This window comes from Ictidomys tridecemlineatus, chromosome 10 (genome assembly GCF_052094955.1).
Source record: "Ictidomys tridecemlineatus isolate mIctTri1 chromosome 10, mIctTri1.hap1, whole genome shotgun sequence".
Classification (NCBI taxonomy): Eukaryota; Metazoa; Chordata; class Mammalia; order Rodentia; family Sciuridae; genus Ictidomys; species Ictidomys tridecemlineatus.
In genome coordinates, this window is record NC_135486.1 from 109355892 (window position 1) to 109374981 (window position 19090).

Below are 19090 nucleotides of genomic sequence, written 5' to 3' on the forward strand. Positions count from 1 at the left end.
CGGAAGCGGTTACTGCCGGCCCGGAAGAAGAACTTGCCACGCAGTGTCCCCTCTGGCACGTCCGGGTGGATCCTGTTCTCCTGTGTTTCCTGGACTGAGATGTTTCTAATGCATTTTAAGGGACTTCTGGATCTACCCGCTCGTTGAAGTGGGCGCCTTAACTCCAGTTTCTCCTGCTCAGTGTGAGCCGCAAAGGCGAGAATAGATGTGGTGTTCGCCGGAATGCCCATTTCTGAGCCTTGACATGCCTGGAGTCTGGATTGTGACACCTGGAGGGCTCGTTAGGTCCAACATTTGGAATTCAAGCCCTTAGCAGATTGGTTGGCCAAACCCAGATCTGTCACAGATGAAGTTTGGAAACAAGGCCTCTTTTACCCAGCCCTCAGGGTAGTCCTTCACGTCTAGGGAGGTGAAGTGTTGGGGTTTGTTCATGAGACAGATCTGGGTATAATCCTAGCTCTGTCATTCACTTAGTGTGGGACCCATCACCCATCACCCAGCCTCTCCAGGTCTCTCTTATGTGTAAAATGACTAACAGTTGATTCCTGCCTACTGGAAATTTCACTTTGAGAATTAAGTGGGACTATCAATGGACTTCAAATGCCCAGCATGCAATCATTACGGAACAAGTGATTGCTACTTTTCTTTGCTCTGGGCTTTCCCAGCTAGTTTAAGGGAATTTTTTTTTTTTTTTTTTTTTTTTTTGGTACTGGGGATTGAACCCAGAGGCACTTAAACACTGAGCCACATCCCCAGCCATTTTATATTTTATTTAGAGACAGGGTCTCGCTAAATTGCTTAGAGCCTCGCTAAGTTGCTGAGGCTGACATTGAGCTTGCAGTCCTCCTGTCTCTGGGTTTACAGGCATGCACCACTGGGCCTGGCTGCTAACTTGCTTCTAAGTGCATGAAGACCTCCCATTAGAACTGCACGTTTTGAGCTGGTCAGGGTGGCTCATGCCGTAATCCCAGAGACTGGGAGGTTGAGGTAAATTCGAGACCAACTCCAGCAATTTAGCGAGGCCCTAAGCAATTTAGCAAGACCCTATATCTAAATAAATAAACAGATAGATAGATAGATGGTTAAATAAATAGATAAAGTAGATAGAAAGATAGATAGAAAGATAGATAGATAGATAGATAGATAGATAGATAGATAGATAGATAGATAGATAGGGCTGAAGATGTAGCTCAGAGGTTAAGTACCCTGCCTGGGTCCAATCCTGGTTAAAAAGAAGAAGGAGAAGGGGGAGGGGGGAGGAGGAGGAGGAGGAAGAGGAGGCCAACAAACAACATCAACAACAACAAAACTACATATTTTGGCATTAAAGCAATAGTTTTGAAAGCCTCTTTTTAAAGGTACCAGTGTTCAGTTCACCCCCACACAAATCTTTTCTTCCCCCAAGATTCTTATGAAACTTGTAATATATAAAATAAACAGAGAACTACCAAGGTTAAGAAAGGGCCCAAATAGTAGACTATAGACTGATGTCTAAGAGTACCTTCTAGGAGCTACCCACCATCCCCATTTCTCTCAGGGACCCTAAAACATGGACGCGGAACTCTGCAACTCCAGGGAACATAGTTTGAAAATTCCAGATTAAATAATTCTTTCCTCTATGTCAGAGCAAATGCTTCTGGAAGAATAATAGGAAGAGCCCAGGACTTGGATAGGAAAACCTGCATTTGAGTTCTGGCTTTGCCATTTACCAGTTGTATGACCTTTGGACAATCCCTTAACTCTCCTCTAAACCTCAATTGCCTCTTCTGTAAAATGAGATGAAAACATGCCTTGCAGATTGCCAATATTACATTAGATGATACAAATGAGAGTCCTTTATAAAGTACAAAGTACTATGTAAATGTGTGAGATTAACATTCTATGGTATCAAGTCATGATTTCTCCTAGGGAACACTTCTGTTTCCTTGTACACTTTGCCCATCCCCATACAATTAATTGCATTTATCATCTTAAGACAGATCAAGGGCTGGGAATGTGGCTCAGTGGTAGTATACTTGCTTAGCATGCATGAAATCATGGATTATATTCCAGTACCACAAGGTGGGATGGGGAGGAGACACAAAACACCCAGAAATTGAAGAAAATACTTTTAAGTTTCCAAAGCCAAGGGCTGGGGATGTGGCTCAAGCGGTAGCGTGCTCGCCTGGCATGCGTGCGGCCCGGGTTCGAGCCTCAGCACCACATACCAACGAAGATGTTGTGTCCGCCGAGAACTAAAAAATAAATATTAAAAATTCTCTCTCTCACTCTCTCTTAAAAAAAAAAGTTTCAATTGGAGTCATAGCCTCTTTCCAGAAAGTCTTTGCTTTCAGCTATTAGTAATTCCTTCCTCTTTAAAAAAAAAAAAAAGTTTCCAAAGCCAAGAAAACGAGAAAGCTTGGACTTTGATTCATCTTCCTCTCCTGGTGTAGTCCTAGGATGGTCATGGGTGCAAGATACAAGTGGGAGAGATGACAGACACCCACATAGGTTTGGAGGATGTGTGTCTTGCTTCCCTGTGGAGCTGGGACATGGTGGCTAGTCTTGTAGAGTTCCTCTGTGTTTCTAACATGATTTGGTAATAATAAATATCCGTGGCCACAAGAGTAGGCAATAGGCTCTGCTTGGTACAGGAAGCAGCCACTTGTTGCACATAGAAATAATCCAGAGAAAGCCTGTATTCAGAAGTCTCAAGCTCAGGATGAGGAAAACATAGCTGTGGCTACTGAAGATCACAGAGAGGAAAGAGGATGACTCCATGGTCACCATGTGAACATACTGAACACACTCCTTTCTCATCTAGAGCCTTGACATGTCAGCTCTTTTCCTGAAACCTAGGGAAAGAAAGGAGACGATGAGGTCAAATTGCCCAACATAATTCTAAATTATGATTCATACACCCAGTACGATAGTCACACGAAGTTCAGTTATAGAACTTCTAACTTTGCACAGTTTGTGAACTCAGAGTTTCAAGGGAATGAGATGTGGGAAAGGCACATATCCTAGGAGAAAGTCACAGCGGGTTCCAGAACGGGTTATTATGGATAAGTTGTCACGTACTGTAAGTCTCATCCCTACCGGGAAAGATGAGCTTCTCTGGTAGGACTCTCAGAGTCCCCTTCTTGTTCCTGCTAACACAGTGCCAACCTTGAGCTCACATCCATGTGTCTTGAATGAATGAATGACAGAGGCAGGGAGCAGTGAGGGTGGAGAAGTGGGCATCAGAGACGGATGTTGTTCCTTCAGGGTTCTGGCTGCTTCCTGTCTTGCTGACAGAGCTCTGGACACAGGCTGATCGAACGTTCTAGTGAGTTCTCCACTCAAGTCAGTATTGAGCTCCAAGAGGAAGTGGCTGGATGCGATGTACACCTCCCTCCCTAAGTTAAAATCGTCCTCATCCTCCATTTCTTCCATCATCACCTGGAAAGTACCTTCAAGAACACATGGTTCAGGCTGGGGCTAGAGCTCAGTGGTAGAGCACTGGATTCGATCTTCAGCATCTCATAAAATTAAATAAAATAAAGGTATTGTGTCCTTCTGTTACCACTGTTTACCAGTGACGAGTCCTTGCTTCCCCAGTGCTGAAGTATAATACCAGAGAAGCACGCCGAAGCTAGTTTAGAGTGGAAAGTAGAAGCTTTATTAAGGACCGCAGAAAAGACTTCTTCCCAGAGAAAGAAGGGGACCCAAGAGGTGGAATTTGTGGAAGGGCAAGATCTTCCCTCTTTTATAGCTAAGGTCTTCTTTTTATACACTCTTTGGGGAAGGCAGGGACTTCACCTACATCATAGCATCTCTTAGCAAATCATCACACACCACGAGAAAATCATAAAACAACTCTAAAACATGATTAGCACATTCACTGGTGGGAACAAGTTGGGTAGGGGTGATTGGTTACTACAAGAGGGGGATTCATTTGGACTGATTGGTTTAAGCCACGAGGGGTGTTCATGCTGAACTACATGGTTTCCCAACACATTATCAATCACCATAAACTACTGGGAGGGTCATCTGACATCCAGGTATTTCCCTGTCTCATGCTGATTGGTGGCTGCTAGGGGGTTTCTATGGGTCCTCACCTAGCTTAACTTGAGTCAGGGACACCTGGCGCTGCAGATCTCTCCTGTTATTTGTAGATAAACAATTCAGCAGGGTGGGTATGTGCCTAGGAGTGCTCTGTGGTGTTTCCAAGGACAAGAGTCACACCCCTTCCTTGGACAGGCTTTGCTCTGAGGTAGATGCTGGTTTTTCAGTGTGAGGCATTGGGTTCGGTTCTCAGCACCACATATAAATCAATAAAATAAAGGTCTATCAACAACTGAAAAAAAACATTTTAAAAAAGAACATGGTTCTTTTTAGTCAAAAATAAAAACCAGCCAGGCGTGATAGTACATGCCTGTAATTCCAGTAACTCAGGAGGCTGAGGTAGGAGGATTACAGGTTCAAGGGAAGCCTCAGCAACTTTGTGAGACCCTGTCTCAAAATCAGAAATAAAAAGGGCTGGGATATAGATCAATGACAAAGTGCCCCTGGATTCAGTCTCTATATCAAAAAAAGAAAAAAAAAGGAAGGAAGGAAGGAAGGAAAAGAAAATAAAAAAGAAAGGTTCGGGTGTGGTGGTCATGTCTCAGCTACCTGGGACCCAGCTGAGACTGGAGGATCTTTTGAGCCACAAGTTTGGGGCCAGCCTGGGCTACCTAGTGAGACTCTGTCTCCAAAAATAATAAAAAACAAGTGGAAACAAGTTCTATTAATCAAGGTTCAATTGAAGAAGCAGGATTACTAGAAAAAATACATTTACATATTTATATTACATATACTAATATAATTTTTAGATTAATTAATTACATGTATCATGCAATGGTGTCATCATATAATATAAGTGAAAGATTGCCAGTATTCTGCACTTGGGAGAGCTGTCAAACAGCCTCTGGAAGGCTGCTTGCTTTTCTATTGAATGCCTGAGCTTGACCCTTGCAGAGCAGGAGGGGGCGATGGATGTAAAGTTGGGGAGAGTGAGGAGAACCAGCGGATGAGGACAAGCTAGCAGGGGTGTCCGTGTCTGTCTGTCTCCACCTCTGATGATGAGGGGGTGCTCTGGGAAAAAGCTGGTGTCCTTGATCACAGAGAGAAGCATATCCAGGAATTAGGGAACTGCAGGGGGATCCCACAACCAAAGAGGTGAGCCAACAGGTGTATGTCCACCTGAATTGACCTCCCAAGAATAAAACACTACAACTGCTGCCTCATGTGACCCCCCACATCTCAGGCAACATGCCTGGTGGCCCACCCTAACTGGATCCCTATAGCCTAAGCAATTGACCTATAACAATGCCACCACCCCAGCAATGCCAAGATTTGATAAAGTGAAACTGTAGGTATTTATGTTGTTCTGTCTTCTTATCCATATGTTTGAAATACTCCATGACTTAAAAACAATGTAAAATGTAAATCCATTTACATTCATTGTAAAAACCCTGAGGAAGCAATGTCAAAATCTATCCCACCACCACCGAGAGAGAGAGAGAGAGAGAGAGAGAGAGAGAGAGAGAGAGAGAGAGAGAGAGAGAGAGAAGAGGGAGAGAAACATTATGTAAATGTATAGTCTTTCCAGTGAATCAATTAACAGGCCAGGTGGAAACTATCCTGGTGCGTCCAATTTCATCTGTCTTCTTAAGTGTTTGCAAAGTAATACCATACCTTAACACTATCGGAAGACATACAAGATAGGTTTTTGCTTGAAATTGGATGCTTGAGTACTCATTGCATAAAAGGAAACTGTACTTTTTTACATAGAATTAACTACACACCTTGTAAATCTGAATAAATGGACATGTATTTTCCATCCTGGCTACCCCTCACCTTTTATTTATGTTTATTTTTTAAATTTTTTTGGTGTGTATGTTTGCTGGAAAGAGCTACTGTGAAAGCCTATATGTATATATTTAAATCTTATTAATAATTCATAATGTGCATGTACTGAAGAAAACCACCAGATAGCATTTGATGTAATGTAATCATTCTCAGTCTCAACAATTGAGAACATTCACAAAGCTGGCTTTGAGATTGCATTCCATTTAATTGTGAACTAGTGTACCAAGCACCAATCCAAAATTGTGGTTATATAAAAACAGCCTAAATTAAAGCCTCAGTTGCAGCCCTAATTTGTAAACAATTAGGAAAAATAACAGGATACCTAGGGGTTTTTTTTGTAGTTGTATACAATAACTTTTATTTACTTTTATGTGGTGCCGAGGATCAAACCCAGGGCCTTGCATACACGAGGCAAGCGCTCTACCACTGAGCCATAACCCCAGCCCCCAGGGTACCTAGGTTTTTGTTGTTTATTTGTTATTTTAGCTTTGTAAACTATGTCGCAGCTTAGATCTTCATTTTAAAATTAAAATATGTTATTCCAGTGCTGAGAACCTGCCTTCCTGAGGTAGGTCGGTGGTCACCTGTAACTTAGGTAAAAATAGAGAAGGCAAGCATAGATATAAAGCTCTTCAAGCGCCTTGTTCAACTTTTGGGGGGATTGTTAGATTTTCTTTATAATTCTCCTCATTTTGATTTGACTCTGGGTATGTTATAAAGTTTTTCCTCAGCATATAAAATATGCATGAGTCAAAAATGGGTAGAGATTTCAGTAACAGAACATTATGCAGGGTTTTTATTAGTTGGAGTGTGGGGCACATCTTTGCATAAAGGTTTTTTTAAAATATTTATTTTTTTAGTTAGAGGTGGACACTATATCTTTATTTTATATTTATGTGGTGCTGAGGATCAAACCCAGTGCCTCACACATGCTAGGCGAGCACTCTACCTCTGAGCCACAACCACAACCCCATGAAAGTTTTTTTTTTTAAATGAGAATTTACTGTGACTTTGGTTAGTGACAACAATTCTATGCCTGTGTTCATCTTTTCTCTAGTTAATGTGCTCCACTGTGTGTGTGTGTGTGTGTGTGTGTGTGTGTGTGTGTGTGTGTGTTTTGCTGGGATTGAACCCAGGGATCTGTTCATGTTGGGCAAGTGCTCTACCACTGAACTATCTAGTCTATCTTCCACATTGTTAAAAGGTTTCAACCTTATCTCATTGTTCACTAGTCCTCTTAGTTGGAGATAACCACGGTTAATATTTTACTATATATTTCTTTCTTTTTTTTTTCCTTTGAGATACACGTTGAATGGGACCCCTTTTAAAATGAGAGTTGTTTTGCAAAAAATTCAAATCATGACTAAACTCAAGAGAATTTTAGAAAAACATTTGTATTTTGAAATGGTAGTTTCCATCAAAGATTGGGATAAAAGCTAATGTTTTTAACAAATTTAAACTTAGAAAAAAAACAACAAGTCAAAAAGTGTTAATTAACAAATATGTTTGATGCCCAAAAAGCTGTTATCTGCCTTCAAGAGTAGAACAAACCCCTAAAATCAAACCCCAAATCCAAACAACATAATTAAAACTTGGTAAGAGTAAAGACAAGATTATTGTTTCATTGAAGCATACCTCCTGGCACTTTGGGAGGGGGGGGTGTTAAACACAGAGGAGGCTTCTTTTGATTGCTAATTCTAATCATTAATTCTAAATGATTACCTATTGACACAGACAATGAGATTAAGGTCCTAAGATGACGTTGGAAGAATGAAAATGTAGTATATTTGAAGGGAACACAAATCATTGAAATCGTATTTTTGAAACAGAATGAACAAAATTCATGAATAACTGACCATAACTGACCAATTAAAAGTTTGTGAGTATTTATCTCTTTAAATACATCTGAGCTTTTCTCTTTGTATACATCTAAGCTTTTCCCCCAAGATAGAACATCAACGGTCAGATCTATGACACAGGGTGTCCCCCTGGGCACTCTGTCCTACAGCGCCCCTCCAGTCATTTTTCCTAGTCGGGGGATTTCCTGATTGACAGGGAAAATAATAGTGACATTACTCCCTTAATCTAGATTAGGTGAAACTATCTTTGTATGGCCATTGCAATGAAAAATATTGATCCCTGTCCTTCTAAAGTCATTTGGAGACCTAGTGATATCCCAAACTTTGAGAAACTGACCAGACATGATCTTTCAAACAACACAGCTTCAAAACTCACTAAGCTATTTTGTGTGTAGGAGGTGATCTGGAAAAGTCCCAGCATGTGGTGAGCCTGGGAGTTGTATTAAAAATGTGCTTTTAAACAAGCTCCTGGGAAAATACCTCAATGACACCCAGGAGTCCCCCGCTCTCAGGATCAGCCAGAGAACAGCTTTGTGTGCCAGTTCGAAGACAGACAGATGAGAATTTCCTGGCCCGAGACCGCCCAATCTCCATGACAGCCCTGTAACAGGACCCTTGAGACTGGCCTCGAATGGGGAAGGCCATTCTAGGTGTAATCGGCTCAGGTGGTGTCACCTAAGAGCCAGGAAAATGGTGGCCAAGAAGGAGAAGGGGGAGGTGAGGGCAGGTGAGTCTCTCTGAGAGCTCATTTTTATTTCTTTTCTTGCTCTATTGGGATGGAACTCAGGGCCTCAGGCATCCTGGTTAAGTGTTCTACCACTGAGCTGTATCCCCAGCCCAAGAGTTCACTCTTTTTTTTCCTAAGAAAAAAAAATTAAGCTTGAAAATGAGTCTGTTTGGGTTATACGAGGATAGCAAGTCTCCATAGCTTTATGGAGACTCCATAGCGAGTCTCCATACCTTGATCTGTCTCATCCTGTTTGCTTTTACTTAAATCTTCCCTAGAGCAATGTAACACCCAGTATCAGAAAACATATCAGTAAGAATGATTTTGTGCTGGCTGAAACCTCTTCATATTAATTTCAGAATCAGATGAATATCAGAGCAAAATCCTTGCACAACCACACCATTTATTTTTTTAAACCTGATTTTCCTGTTTCCTCCTACCCAATGCCAGTATGGCTTGCTCAGCATCTGATGGCACCCAAGATCTTTGGACAAGCCCTTGGTCCCCACTTGCTTTGGTATCTTCACCTTGCTGAGAAAAAAACACACCCACATGTCAGCCATTGGTGAAGAACTGTCTTTATTGGGTGATTTTAAAGGCATTGCCTGCAGGGAGTCCTTACAGAAATCGTGGGACAGACTCACCACTAAAAAACTATGGACTGACTTATTTCCTCACTCAAACAATAAGCAAATTGCAGCAGCGTTTCAAGGGGACTTGATAAATGAGTTCAGGGTAGGATGTGGGGCTTCCCATTCCGAGAGCTTTGCAGGTTTTCCAACTGAGTGTTCCTTCTTCTTCTTTCTTTTTTTTTTTTTCTCCTCCATAGACTGGGGCCTTTAAGAATGCACCATCTCTTGGAATTCTAGAACATAAGAGGTGACAGGTCAGTGGAGACGGCTCAGGACTCTCCAGATGCACTATCACTGTGATAGATCCAAGAGGGAACACTGAAGCCGATACTCAGGTGGTAAGCATGATCCCCTTGGAGGGAAGAGAACAGTGGGCATCAACAACCACAGCTCCAGGGTGTCTACAGCCTCCCACCCCTCTGTGTAATCTCGTTCAACAAACATCTTCAGCTTGGCAACAGCTGAACTCAGTGCAGTTCTCAGTAGAACTCACCAACTCCATATTTTCCCTCCAACAAGGAAGGCATTCAATATCATCATCTATTGCAATCTGCAAACATTTAGCTCTGTGTTGGGTCAATTTAAGACAAAAAATGGGAGATTGTTCTCCCCTTTTTCTGTAGCAGTATATTGCATTTTTAGGTAACATTCAACATGAGCTAACTTCATCCCTCAGAGTTTATATTACTACAAGAAAGATGATGAGAATAATAAGATGTGGATGCTGCAGATTGAAATTGAAATCTGGGAGAGTTATTTTGGTAAATTTTGTCTGGAAATCTTTCTTGCTCATGTGTAAATAAATCAGCCTCCCAGGTCTGAGCTAAATTTCTGAGTTGTCTACAGCAGCATTAACTCCTGAATAGTAATCTATAGTGATATCGTTTTATACAGATTTAAAAAATAAGAATATAGCTGGGTGTGGTGGCACACACCTGTAATCCCAGTGGGTCAGAAGGCTGAGACAGGAGGATCACGCGTTCAAAGCCGGCCTCAGAAATTTAGCAAGGCCCTAAGCAATTCAGAAAGACTCTGTCTTTAAATAAAATACTTATTTTTTTTTAAAGGAAAGGAAGTTGAGACCATAGAAAGAATTTTTTTTAAAGAGAGAGAGAGAGAGAGAGAGAGAGAGAGAATTTAATATTTATTTTTAGTTTTAGGCAGACACAACATCTTTGTTTGTATGTGGTGCTGAGGATTGAACCCGGGTTGCACGCATGCCAGGCAAGCGCGCTACGGCTTGAGCCACATCCCCAGCCTCAAATAAAATACATATTTTTTAATGGCAATATGTAAATCAATGGAAATGTAACTGATGTAACTGATGTGATTCAGCAATCTGTATACGGGGTAAAAATGGGAGTTCATAACCCTTTTGAATCAAACTGTGAAATATGATATATCAAGAAAGATGTAATGTTTTGAACGACCAACAATAAAAAAATAAATTAAAAAAAAGAAAAAAAAATACATATTTTTTTAAAAAGGGAGGGGGGGCTGGGGATGTAGATCAGTGGCTAAATGCTCCTGACACCAAAAAATAACAATAAAAATAAGAATTTAAGGGCTGAGGATGTAGCTCAGCGGCAGAGCGTTTACCTAGCATGTGCCAAGCCCTGAGTTCAATCCCCAGAAAAGGGAAAAAATATGGATCTAAGGTAGCAAATTTAAATTTCAAATTAGTGTCACTATTAGTAGGACCTCTATAGGCTCTCCTGACTTGTCAGGCACAAAGTCCCTAAAAATCATAATCTTCAGCCATATGACTATGATGACATTTGAATCTAGGGAGCTGCACGTAGAAAGCTCCATAATTGGTGGCTGACTTATTTGCCCTCTGTTTAATATTGTGCACTTGGGGTTCTAATGTCCACTAAAATGTCTTTGTTTAAACCCTTGAAAGCTTAGAGGATTTTCAGTGCAAGCCAGTAGACTCTTTGATATGACACAATCCTGAGAATGCCCATCCTTCCTTTATCCAGAGGGGCTCATATCCTTGCATGATTTTTGAAGTGCATTAGTGCATGCTGAAAATAACTGGCCAGGCAGCTCACTAGTCCCCTACTGGGGTAAAGGAATTTTTTTTCTTTTCTTTGGCAGTGCTGGGATGGAATTTGGGGCCTCATGTGCACCGGACAGGCACTGATCCACAGAGTCACCTCTCCATCCTCAGCCCCAAGGATATTTTCTTTCTTTCATTTTTTTGTATTTGTTTTTGTTTTGCCGTACTGGGGATTGAGCCGAGGGGCACCCTACCACTAAGCTACAACCCAGTGTTTTATTTGTTTGTTTGTTTTCATTTTTTAAAGGCAAGATCTCACTAAATTGCCCAGGCTGGCCTCAAACTTGTGATCCTCTTGCTGCAGCCTCCCGAGTAGCTGGGATAACAGGTGTGCACCACCATTCCCAACCAATTTTTTTTCCTCCTAATTCATCGATAATAATCAGAGGGATCAGCTTCTATGATACATCCTGGGCTTTAAGCCAGAATGTGTGTGTGTGTGTGTGTGTGTGTGTGTGTGTGTGTGTGTGTGTGTGTGTGTTTCTGTCTGTCTGGTGCTGAGGAATGAACCCAGGGCCCCCTGAGCAACATCTCCAGTAATGACAGAATTTTTACACACAACATTGGCAGCCTTGCTTTTTAGTCCCATTTTACAGATGAGAAGGTTGAGGTTTAGCAAGGTTAAGAAAGGGGGATTCAAAGCCTCCATCTCTTTGATGTCAGCGGCCAAGCCCCTGCCGATACTCCCCAAGCTAACATGTTCATGCTACGCACGGATGTGGACGTACCATCAGCCCCAATTTTTCCATCTCCATCATTATCTGCAGCGGCCATCAAGGACTTGGTTTCTGACTCGGTCAGTTCTCTAGCACCACTCTCAAACTTCTGGAGGAAAAACCTATAGGATAATAAAGATTGGTGGGAATTTTCTAAAAGAACCTGTGTCTCTCTTTCCCTCTTTCCTTTCACCCTTCCTTCTTCCCTTTCTCTTGCTCTGTGTCTCTCTCTGCCTTCCTCCCTCCCTCCCTCCCTTCCATTCTTTCTTTTCTTCTCCCCCTACCCCTGTACTGGGGATTGAAACATCAGTTCACTAAGTTACTGAGGCTGGCAATCCTCCTGCCTCAGCCTCCTGAGGTTGGGATTATAGGTGTGCACCACCACACCCAGACCTTTTTTTTCTTTAAACCAACCTTTTGTTTCTAGTAATTTCAATGATCAGTCAAGGTCTTAGAAAGCAAAGGACTAATATGCTGAAAACACAGGTTTTAAAAAGTACTTTCATAATATCCCTGAACCAAAGGATAAATTTTATTTGCTTCGTGGATTCAAGCAAATCAATGGTAGATATTTTATTTTTAAGAGTTTTGTCAATTCCATTTGCAAAGGAAATCTCTTAGACTAAGAAATCTTTGCAGCTATGGTTTTCAGTGCCTAAGTTTACTGCTTTGCATGCATAGAAGTGCGGCCTTCTGACTTGGCTTTGATGAGTCTCAGTCAAATGGATGCCCAATGCCAAGCCTGGCCATTCAGAAATACCAAGCAAACTGGGCCCCCTGCACACCAGCCCCACCTAGCAATCCTGGGGATACTCAGGACACAGCTTACTTAAGCTCTTCTTCATCCAGATATCCACTCTGATCATTGTCTATGAATCGGAAAACATCCTTCACCTGACTGGCTGACATCTTGGAGAGGCCTGATGTCTGGAAGAATTTTTGGGGTTCAAAAGTATCTGGGTCTAAAGAACAGAAAATGGGTTATTCTGATGCTCATTGGAGTCCATTCCGTATCTGGGCCAAGGTGCTGATCCACAAGGATTCTCTAAGCCTGGTGGTTCAGGGTCTCACTAAATTGCTTAGAGCCTTGCTAAATTGCTGAGGCTGGCTTTGAACTTGAGATCCTCCTGCATTAGCCTTCCTAGTGACTGGGATTACAGGGTTATTTGTTTTTGATTGAAGCCAGGGCCTCATGCATGCTCTGAAAGCACTTTACCACCTAGCCCCCAGCTCCAGATCTTTGCTCTTGATTTCATCCCATCTCCCTGTCCCTTCTCTGCTCTGTACCTGCCCCCGAACTCCCTCCCACTCAAAGGATTGTATTTCCAAGCCCCCAACATCACTGAAATGCAAACAGGCTGAATCGCATCCACTGACCCCTGCCTCCACCTCCAAGGCCCCTTTCATGATTCTTTCATCTTATGGAAGTGCCATCACAGGCTTAGATCCCAGATTCCTATATCTAATGTATAGCATTTTCATTATCTGATTCCATGAGTCTTCCAGCAAGGGTCACATTTTGATTTTTGTTGCTTGGCTGGAGGTGGGACTATGGGGGGACAGCCTGCACCTGCCGTACACACCCTTACCTTGGCATTCCTGCAGGGCAGCAGCGATGTCATCAGCACTAAGCACATCTGTGATGCTCATTTTCCACCTAGTCACACAAAATGAAGGAGATGTGATAAATAGCAAGGATGAACAGGCACATCCAGGTGAAGGGTAGGTACCCTCCTGGGCTCACCGAAGCTGTATATTTGTCTAGAAATTTTATTCTCCTCTTAAAATTATTTTGCAGGGCTGGGGATTGAACTCTGGGCTTTGCACATGCTAGGCAAGTGCTGCACCGCTGAGCTACATCCTCAGCCCCTGTATGGAATTTTTAAAATGCAATAAGGATGAGGGGAAAGAATATCCAAACAAAAACCAGATATGGGAAAGATCCCAGCTCCCTTTGTCTCAGCACCATCTCCTGAATACACTCCAAAGAAGAAATAAAAATATATGACCTAAAGAACTATTTGATTCAGTTTTCTTATAAAATTGTATTTACATAATCATTTACATAGGTGGCTGCAAATCATTCAAAAATAAACCACATTGCAAATGCAATAGCATTTTCATACATCAGCCAGAGAATTGCATTGTTGCAAATTCCACATGGGCCCCCATACAGCCTGAGCTGCTTGCAGATCTTCTGGGGAAGACATGCTATCTTTCTTCAAGGATGGGAATTAGATGGATGAAAAGCCCGTCTACTAGAGATCAAAATCCTTCCAAGTGCCAAGTCATGGGAAGAGAAAAATCTGAGCACAGCATGCATAAACCTAATATGAATGCATGAAGGAAAGAAGAGCTTGGGGTCTGGTACGTCCATAGCTACTCACCGTTTTAGATTTTCCCCTAAGAAGAATCAGGGGAGAAAAAGTTCAAGGAGCAAAACATAGATGTGTTTTTGCTACCTTACTGACCTACCTTATATAGGATTGAAAAAGTGATAGTTACAACCTCTTAGATTTCCTTCTTAAGGATCAAATAGATGTAGCTCAAATGTCTTACTTTACTAATTAAACCTCCTTTTTTTTTCTTCTATTTATATCTCAAGTGAATGTGGTTGGGAACAGCCTGTTTTAAAAAAAAAAAAAAACTCAACAAAACTTAACTAAGGTTTCGATTCTGCAAACAAACCTGCTTGGCAAAACGTGGAGCAGATACTGGAGGCCTGGTAAGGAGGGGCCAGTGCTGAAATGAGATAAGCATACATTGGGGTGCTCTGTAAGCCGAAAAGGTCCCCCAGATCTTAGTGGCTGCCGTTTGAGGCAGGTCCATTTTTAGCTTCTGAAACTGTGGATGTGGGAGGCTGACCTCAGCCCAGGGTGGACAGACTCAGAGTCAGTGTTATCAAATGGACACACCGGGCTTGTCCAGCAAAGGAGACTCACTGGTTAGGTGACTTTCCTACAAGTCTTGACTTTGACATTTCCCAGCAAAATCTGCACAGAATCAAAAGACAAAACAAAGGAAAGCAAACCAAACTCATATTTGTAGATAACAATATTATGATTTGAGATCTCAAGTTGTTTGTTTGTTTTTTGGGTGGTACCAGGGATTGAGCTCAGGGGCCCCTCCACCACTGAGCTATACCTTCAGCCCTATTTTGTATTTTATTTAGGGACAAGGTCTCCCTGATATGTTTGTAGATGGACACAATGCCTTTATTTATTTATTTTTATTTTTTTCATGCGGTGCCGGGGATCAAACCCAGTGCATCACCCAGTGCATCACGTATGCTAGGCAAGCACTCTACCACTGAGCTACAACCCTGGCCCTCTCTCTTTTTTTTTTTCTGGAGGTGGGGAGACTGGCAATGCAACCCAGGGGGTGCTTAACCACTGAAATACATCCCTTGTCCTTTTTAATTTTTTATTTAGAGCCAGGGCCTTCCTAAGTTGCCCAGGCTGGCCTCGAACTTGTGATCCTCCTGCCTCAGTCTCCTGAGTACTGGGTTTCCAGGAGTGTGCCACCATGCCCAGCCCATCTTAACCATTTTGAATTGTCGACACACTACAATAGTGTTAACCATGTACAAATTATTGCTCAATAGATCACTAAAACTTTCATTTTACAAAACTGAGACTCTACACTCTTCCCCTCCCCCTGGCAAACTCTATTCTACTTTCTGTTTCTAAGAGTTTGACTACTCTCGGTCTCTCATCTAGGTGGAATCATGTGATGTTTTTCTTTTGTGACTGGCTTATTTCAGCTAGCTTCATGTCCCCAAGGTTCATCCATTTGGGACATTTTTTTTTTTTTGTACTGGGGATTGAACCCAGGGGTGTTCTACCATTGAGTCGTACCTCCTGCCTGTTTTTATTTTATTTTGAGACAGGGCCTTGTTAAATTGCTGAGGTTGGCCTCAATTTGTGATCCTCCTTCCTCAGCCTCCCAAGTCACTGAGATTTCAGGCATGAGCCATAGCAACTGGCCAGATTTTCTTTTTAAAGTCTGGATTTGAGGTGTTTTCTTTTTAGGTGTAGAAATATATCCCATATTGCAATCAGAAACATCCAAGTGGCTTAAAAGCAAAGAATTCCAGAACACTAGAGAGGGGCCTTAGGGGGTGGTCAGTAGCTATTTGATCAGAGAATAAATAAAAATAGTAAAAAGAACTTTAAAACCCTATTAAAAATCAGCATCAACCTGCCCAGTCCTTAAAAAAATCTGAAAATAAATTTTGAGAGTTTTGAATTAGGTGTGGGTCAGGGTGGGGAATGGAGCTCAGTGGTAGAGGCCTTGCCTAGTGTGCGAGTCCCAGCCAGGGGTTGATTCCCAACACATAAACAAAAACCAAAACAAAAGAAGTTATCTGAATTCAATTTCCTAACATTAAGTTGTCATAGGAACTGGCCAAACACTCCTCATGGAAGTGTTTACAATTGTCCAGAGAGATAAAAATGTAAAAAAAAAAATGAAAGGCTGAGGCAGGAGGACTGCAAATTTGAGGCTAGCCTCAGCAATGTATCGAGGCCCCTCCCTAAGCAACCCAGTGAGACCCTGTCTTTAGATAAAATATAAAAAAGGGTTGGGATGTGGCTTAGTGGCTAAGAACTCCTGGGTTCAATCCCTGGTACCACACACACACACACACACACACACACACACACACTCACACAATATGTCTAATACAATTTTCCCAGTTAAGTGAAAATAGCATATGGGTTAAACAAGATACTTTAGATGTTCTTGCTGGTTGCTTTGATAGAAAATAGTGAAAAGAGGCTGAATAAACATGTTGGAGGTGATCCGTTAGAAGTGGGGCATCCTAGGAGATTGTCCTGGCGAACGAAAGTGGCATTCTCTGGTAGGTTCTAAGTTGGAAGTGGGGGACAAAAATTAGGGAAGCTGGCAGTTATTAACCACGTCCTGGCTACTGGGAGCCAATTGTACAGGGTGAGTGTTTGGCTTCCTGGACTATTTGCTTGAGACAAATCCAACTTAGAGGAGGGCTGGTTGCTCTAGAGAATGGGCCAGAGTTCTGTTTTTACAGAGGGTCTGGCCATTGTCCACTTTTGTCTTCAGCTTCTCAGGGGAACATCCCTTGTCACATTGCAGACACTCCGTGAACATATTTATGGACGATGTGAACTTAAGCAAGTCTCTGACATTGAGCCTCAGCTTCCCCTTTTACAAGTGTGGATATAGCTAGGCGTGGTGGTGTAGGCCTATAATTCCAATGACTCAGGAGACTGAGGCAGGAGGATTGCAGCAAGTATGAGGCCAGACAGGCAACTTAGCAAAACCCTGCCTCAAAAATTAAAAAAATAGGAGCTGGGGTTGTGGCTCAGCGGTAGAGCGTTTTCCTAGCATGTGTGAAGCCCTGGGTTCGATCCTCAGCACCACATAAAAACAAATAAACAAAATAAAGGTATTGTGTACAACTAAAAAATAAATAAATATTTTTTAAAAATTAAAAAAATAACAAGGGCTGGGGACGTAGCTCAGTGGTAAAGTGCTCTACCACCTAGCTACCTCCCTGGCCCTGTAGTAAAGTCTTTTACAAATGAAGCTATTCCAGGCAAATATGTATGGTGCTCAAAGAGAGGAGCAGGTACCCTCCAGGAGGGGGTAATTCCTGAGAGCAAGGAGGTCCTGGGGTGCTGATAATGTTTTATTTCTTGATCTGACTGCTGGTTATGTGGGCATTTTTATTCTAGGGAGATTTATCAGATGCTTTCCTGTTATGGTGTTTCACTCTAATAGAAAGTCGACTTGAAAAACGGTGGTTGTTACCTCCAAAGAGTGGTTGTTGGGCGGAGAAGGATGAGGGTCTTGCCCTGTGACTTTGGCCTTGAGGTGTGCTGGGTGCATGTGGTGGCTCAAGCCTTGTCCTCTTGCTGAATGATTAGAGGGCTTTGGAGGGTTCCCATGAGGCAGGACCCAGCCACTAGACTCTGGGACTTCTAGTGTTCATAGCAGGACTGTGAATGGAGATGCTTGATGGAACCACTAGGCGCTGGGCCTTGGGATGGAAGGAAGTTACCCAGCAGCTTGAAAGACAACACTGTTCTGGCCCTATTGAAGACAGGTCTCCCGGTGGCCATCCCAATCTCAGCACACTCTGTTTTTCATCCTAGGCACTTTCTGTGATCTGGAATGATCTGGTTTGCCTCCTTGTGTACTTGTTGGTTGCTTGTCCTCTCCTCTCCCAAATGGAAGTTTCCGGAAGGCAGGGTTTGCATGTATTGTTCATCCTCAATCCCCAGAACCTGGCAATGGACAACATCGGAGGGTCCAGCAGTGGAGACAAGAGATTCTAAGGTGGACTTTATGGACACCTGACGTCTCATTTAAACTATGACCAGTATGGCGGAAACATCCCCCATGCATTCTAAGAGAGGCCCTGCTTTGCATGGAATTTCCAAGTCGGGCAATTTCCTGACACCGACCAACAATGGAAACAGTTTTCCTGAAAATGGTATCAGAACAGCAAGAGAGACTTTTGTGGCAGACAAATTCCAAACACCAAAGGAAATTCTCCAGTGTCTTACAGGTCCACAGCAAGCTATTTGATGACATTAAAAGCTGAGATTCTTAAATGTCAGCGATGAAATAGCAAAGCCCACAGAAAAACGACTTCTGACAAGTTTAAAAAGCAAAAAAAAAAAAAAAAAAAAAAATCTGAATTTCAGCATTGAGCTGATGTCTCTGTGTGGTGATATGGGAAGAAGGGGATTCTAGAGTTACCAGAGTGTCTTTATTTATAGATGAGACTCTTTTCTAGAGGTGGATTTCCTTTCCTCACCCAAAGAGACTCAGCAATAATTGGTTAAATAAGTTTATTGATGGGGGCTTAGGCCACGCTCCTTAGTGAGGCGCAGTTACTAATGGAGACTGTAAAACATCTTAGGGCTGAAAGAGATGGGCACCTTGCACCTTGCATGGTTTACAACTAAGTTCCTAGCCAAGGAATCATACAGCCCTTGTATAGGAGAGTTGGTGTGTCCTGGGTTTGGAGTTTTTATCACACCTGGGACCAGACACATCCCTCATGACCTACTACAGGTCTGGCAATGAAATAAGGCTCATACCTACCATCAGCAACATCATCTGTGGGCCCAATGCAAAATAAAAATGTGAGTCTCCTTGTTCAAGTTATTAAGAATTTCAATCTGATGACTACGGAACTGTAAGGCAAGTGTGGTCCCCTTCCAAGTGCAGGG

The 19090-nt window shown here is 42.4% G+C and overlaps 1 protein-coding gene across 1 annotated transcript; it reads right to left on the bottom strand.

Annotated features, from left to right (window-relative positions):
• Window positions 1-9299: 9299 nt before the first annotated feature.
• On the bottom strand, window positions 9300-13520 carry Ocm2 (oncomodulin 2). Its single transcript, XM_005339721.4, has 4 exons — window positions 13460-13520; window positions 12700-12832; window positions 11883-11992; window positions 9300-9325 (listed from the first exon to the last, which is right to left on the bottom strand). The coding sequence occupies exons 1-4, from the start codon at window positions 13518-13520 to the stop codon at window positions 9300-9302; spliced, it is 330 nt and encodes a 109-aa protein (XP_005339778.1).
• Between the last annotated feature and the right edge of the window lie 5570 nt (window positions 13521-19090).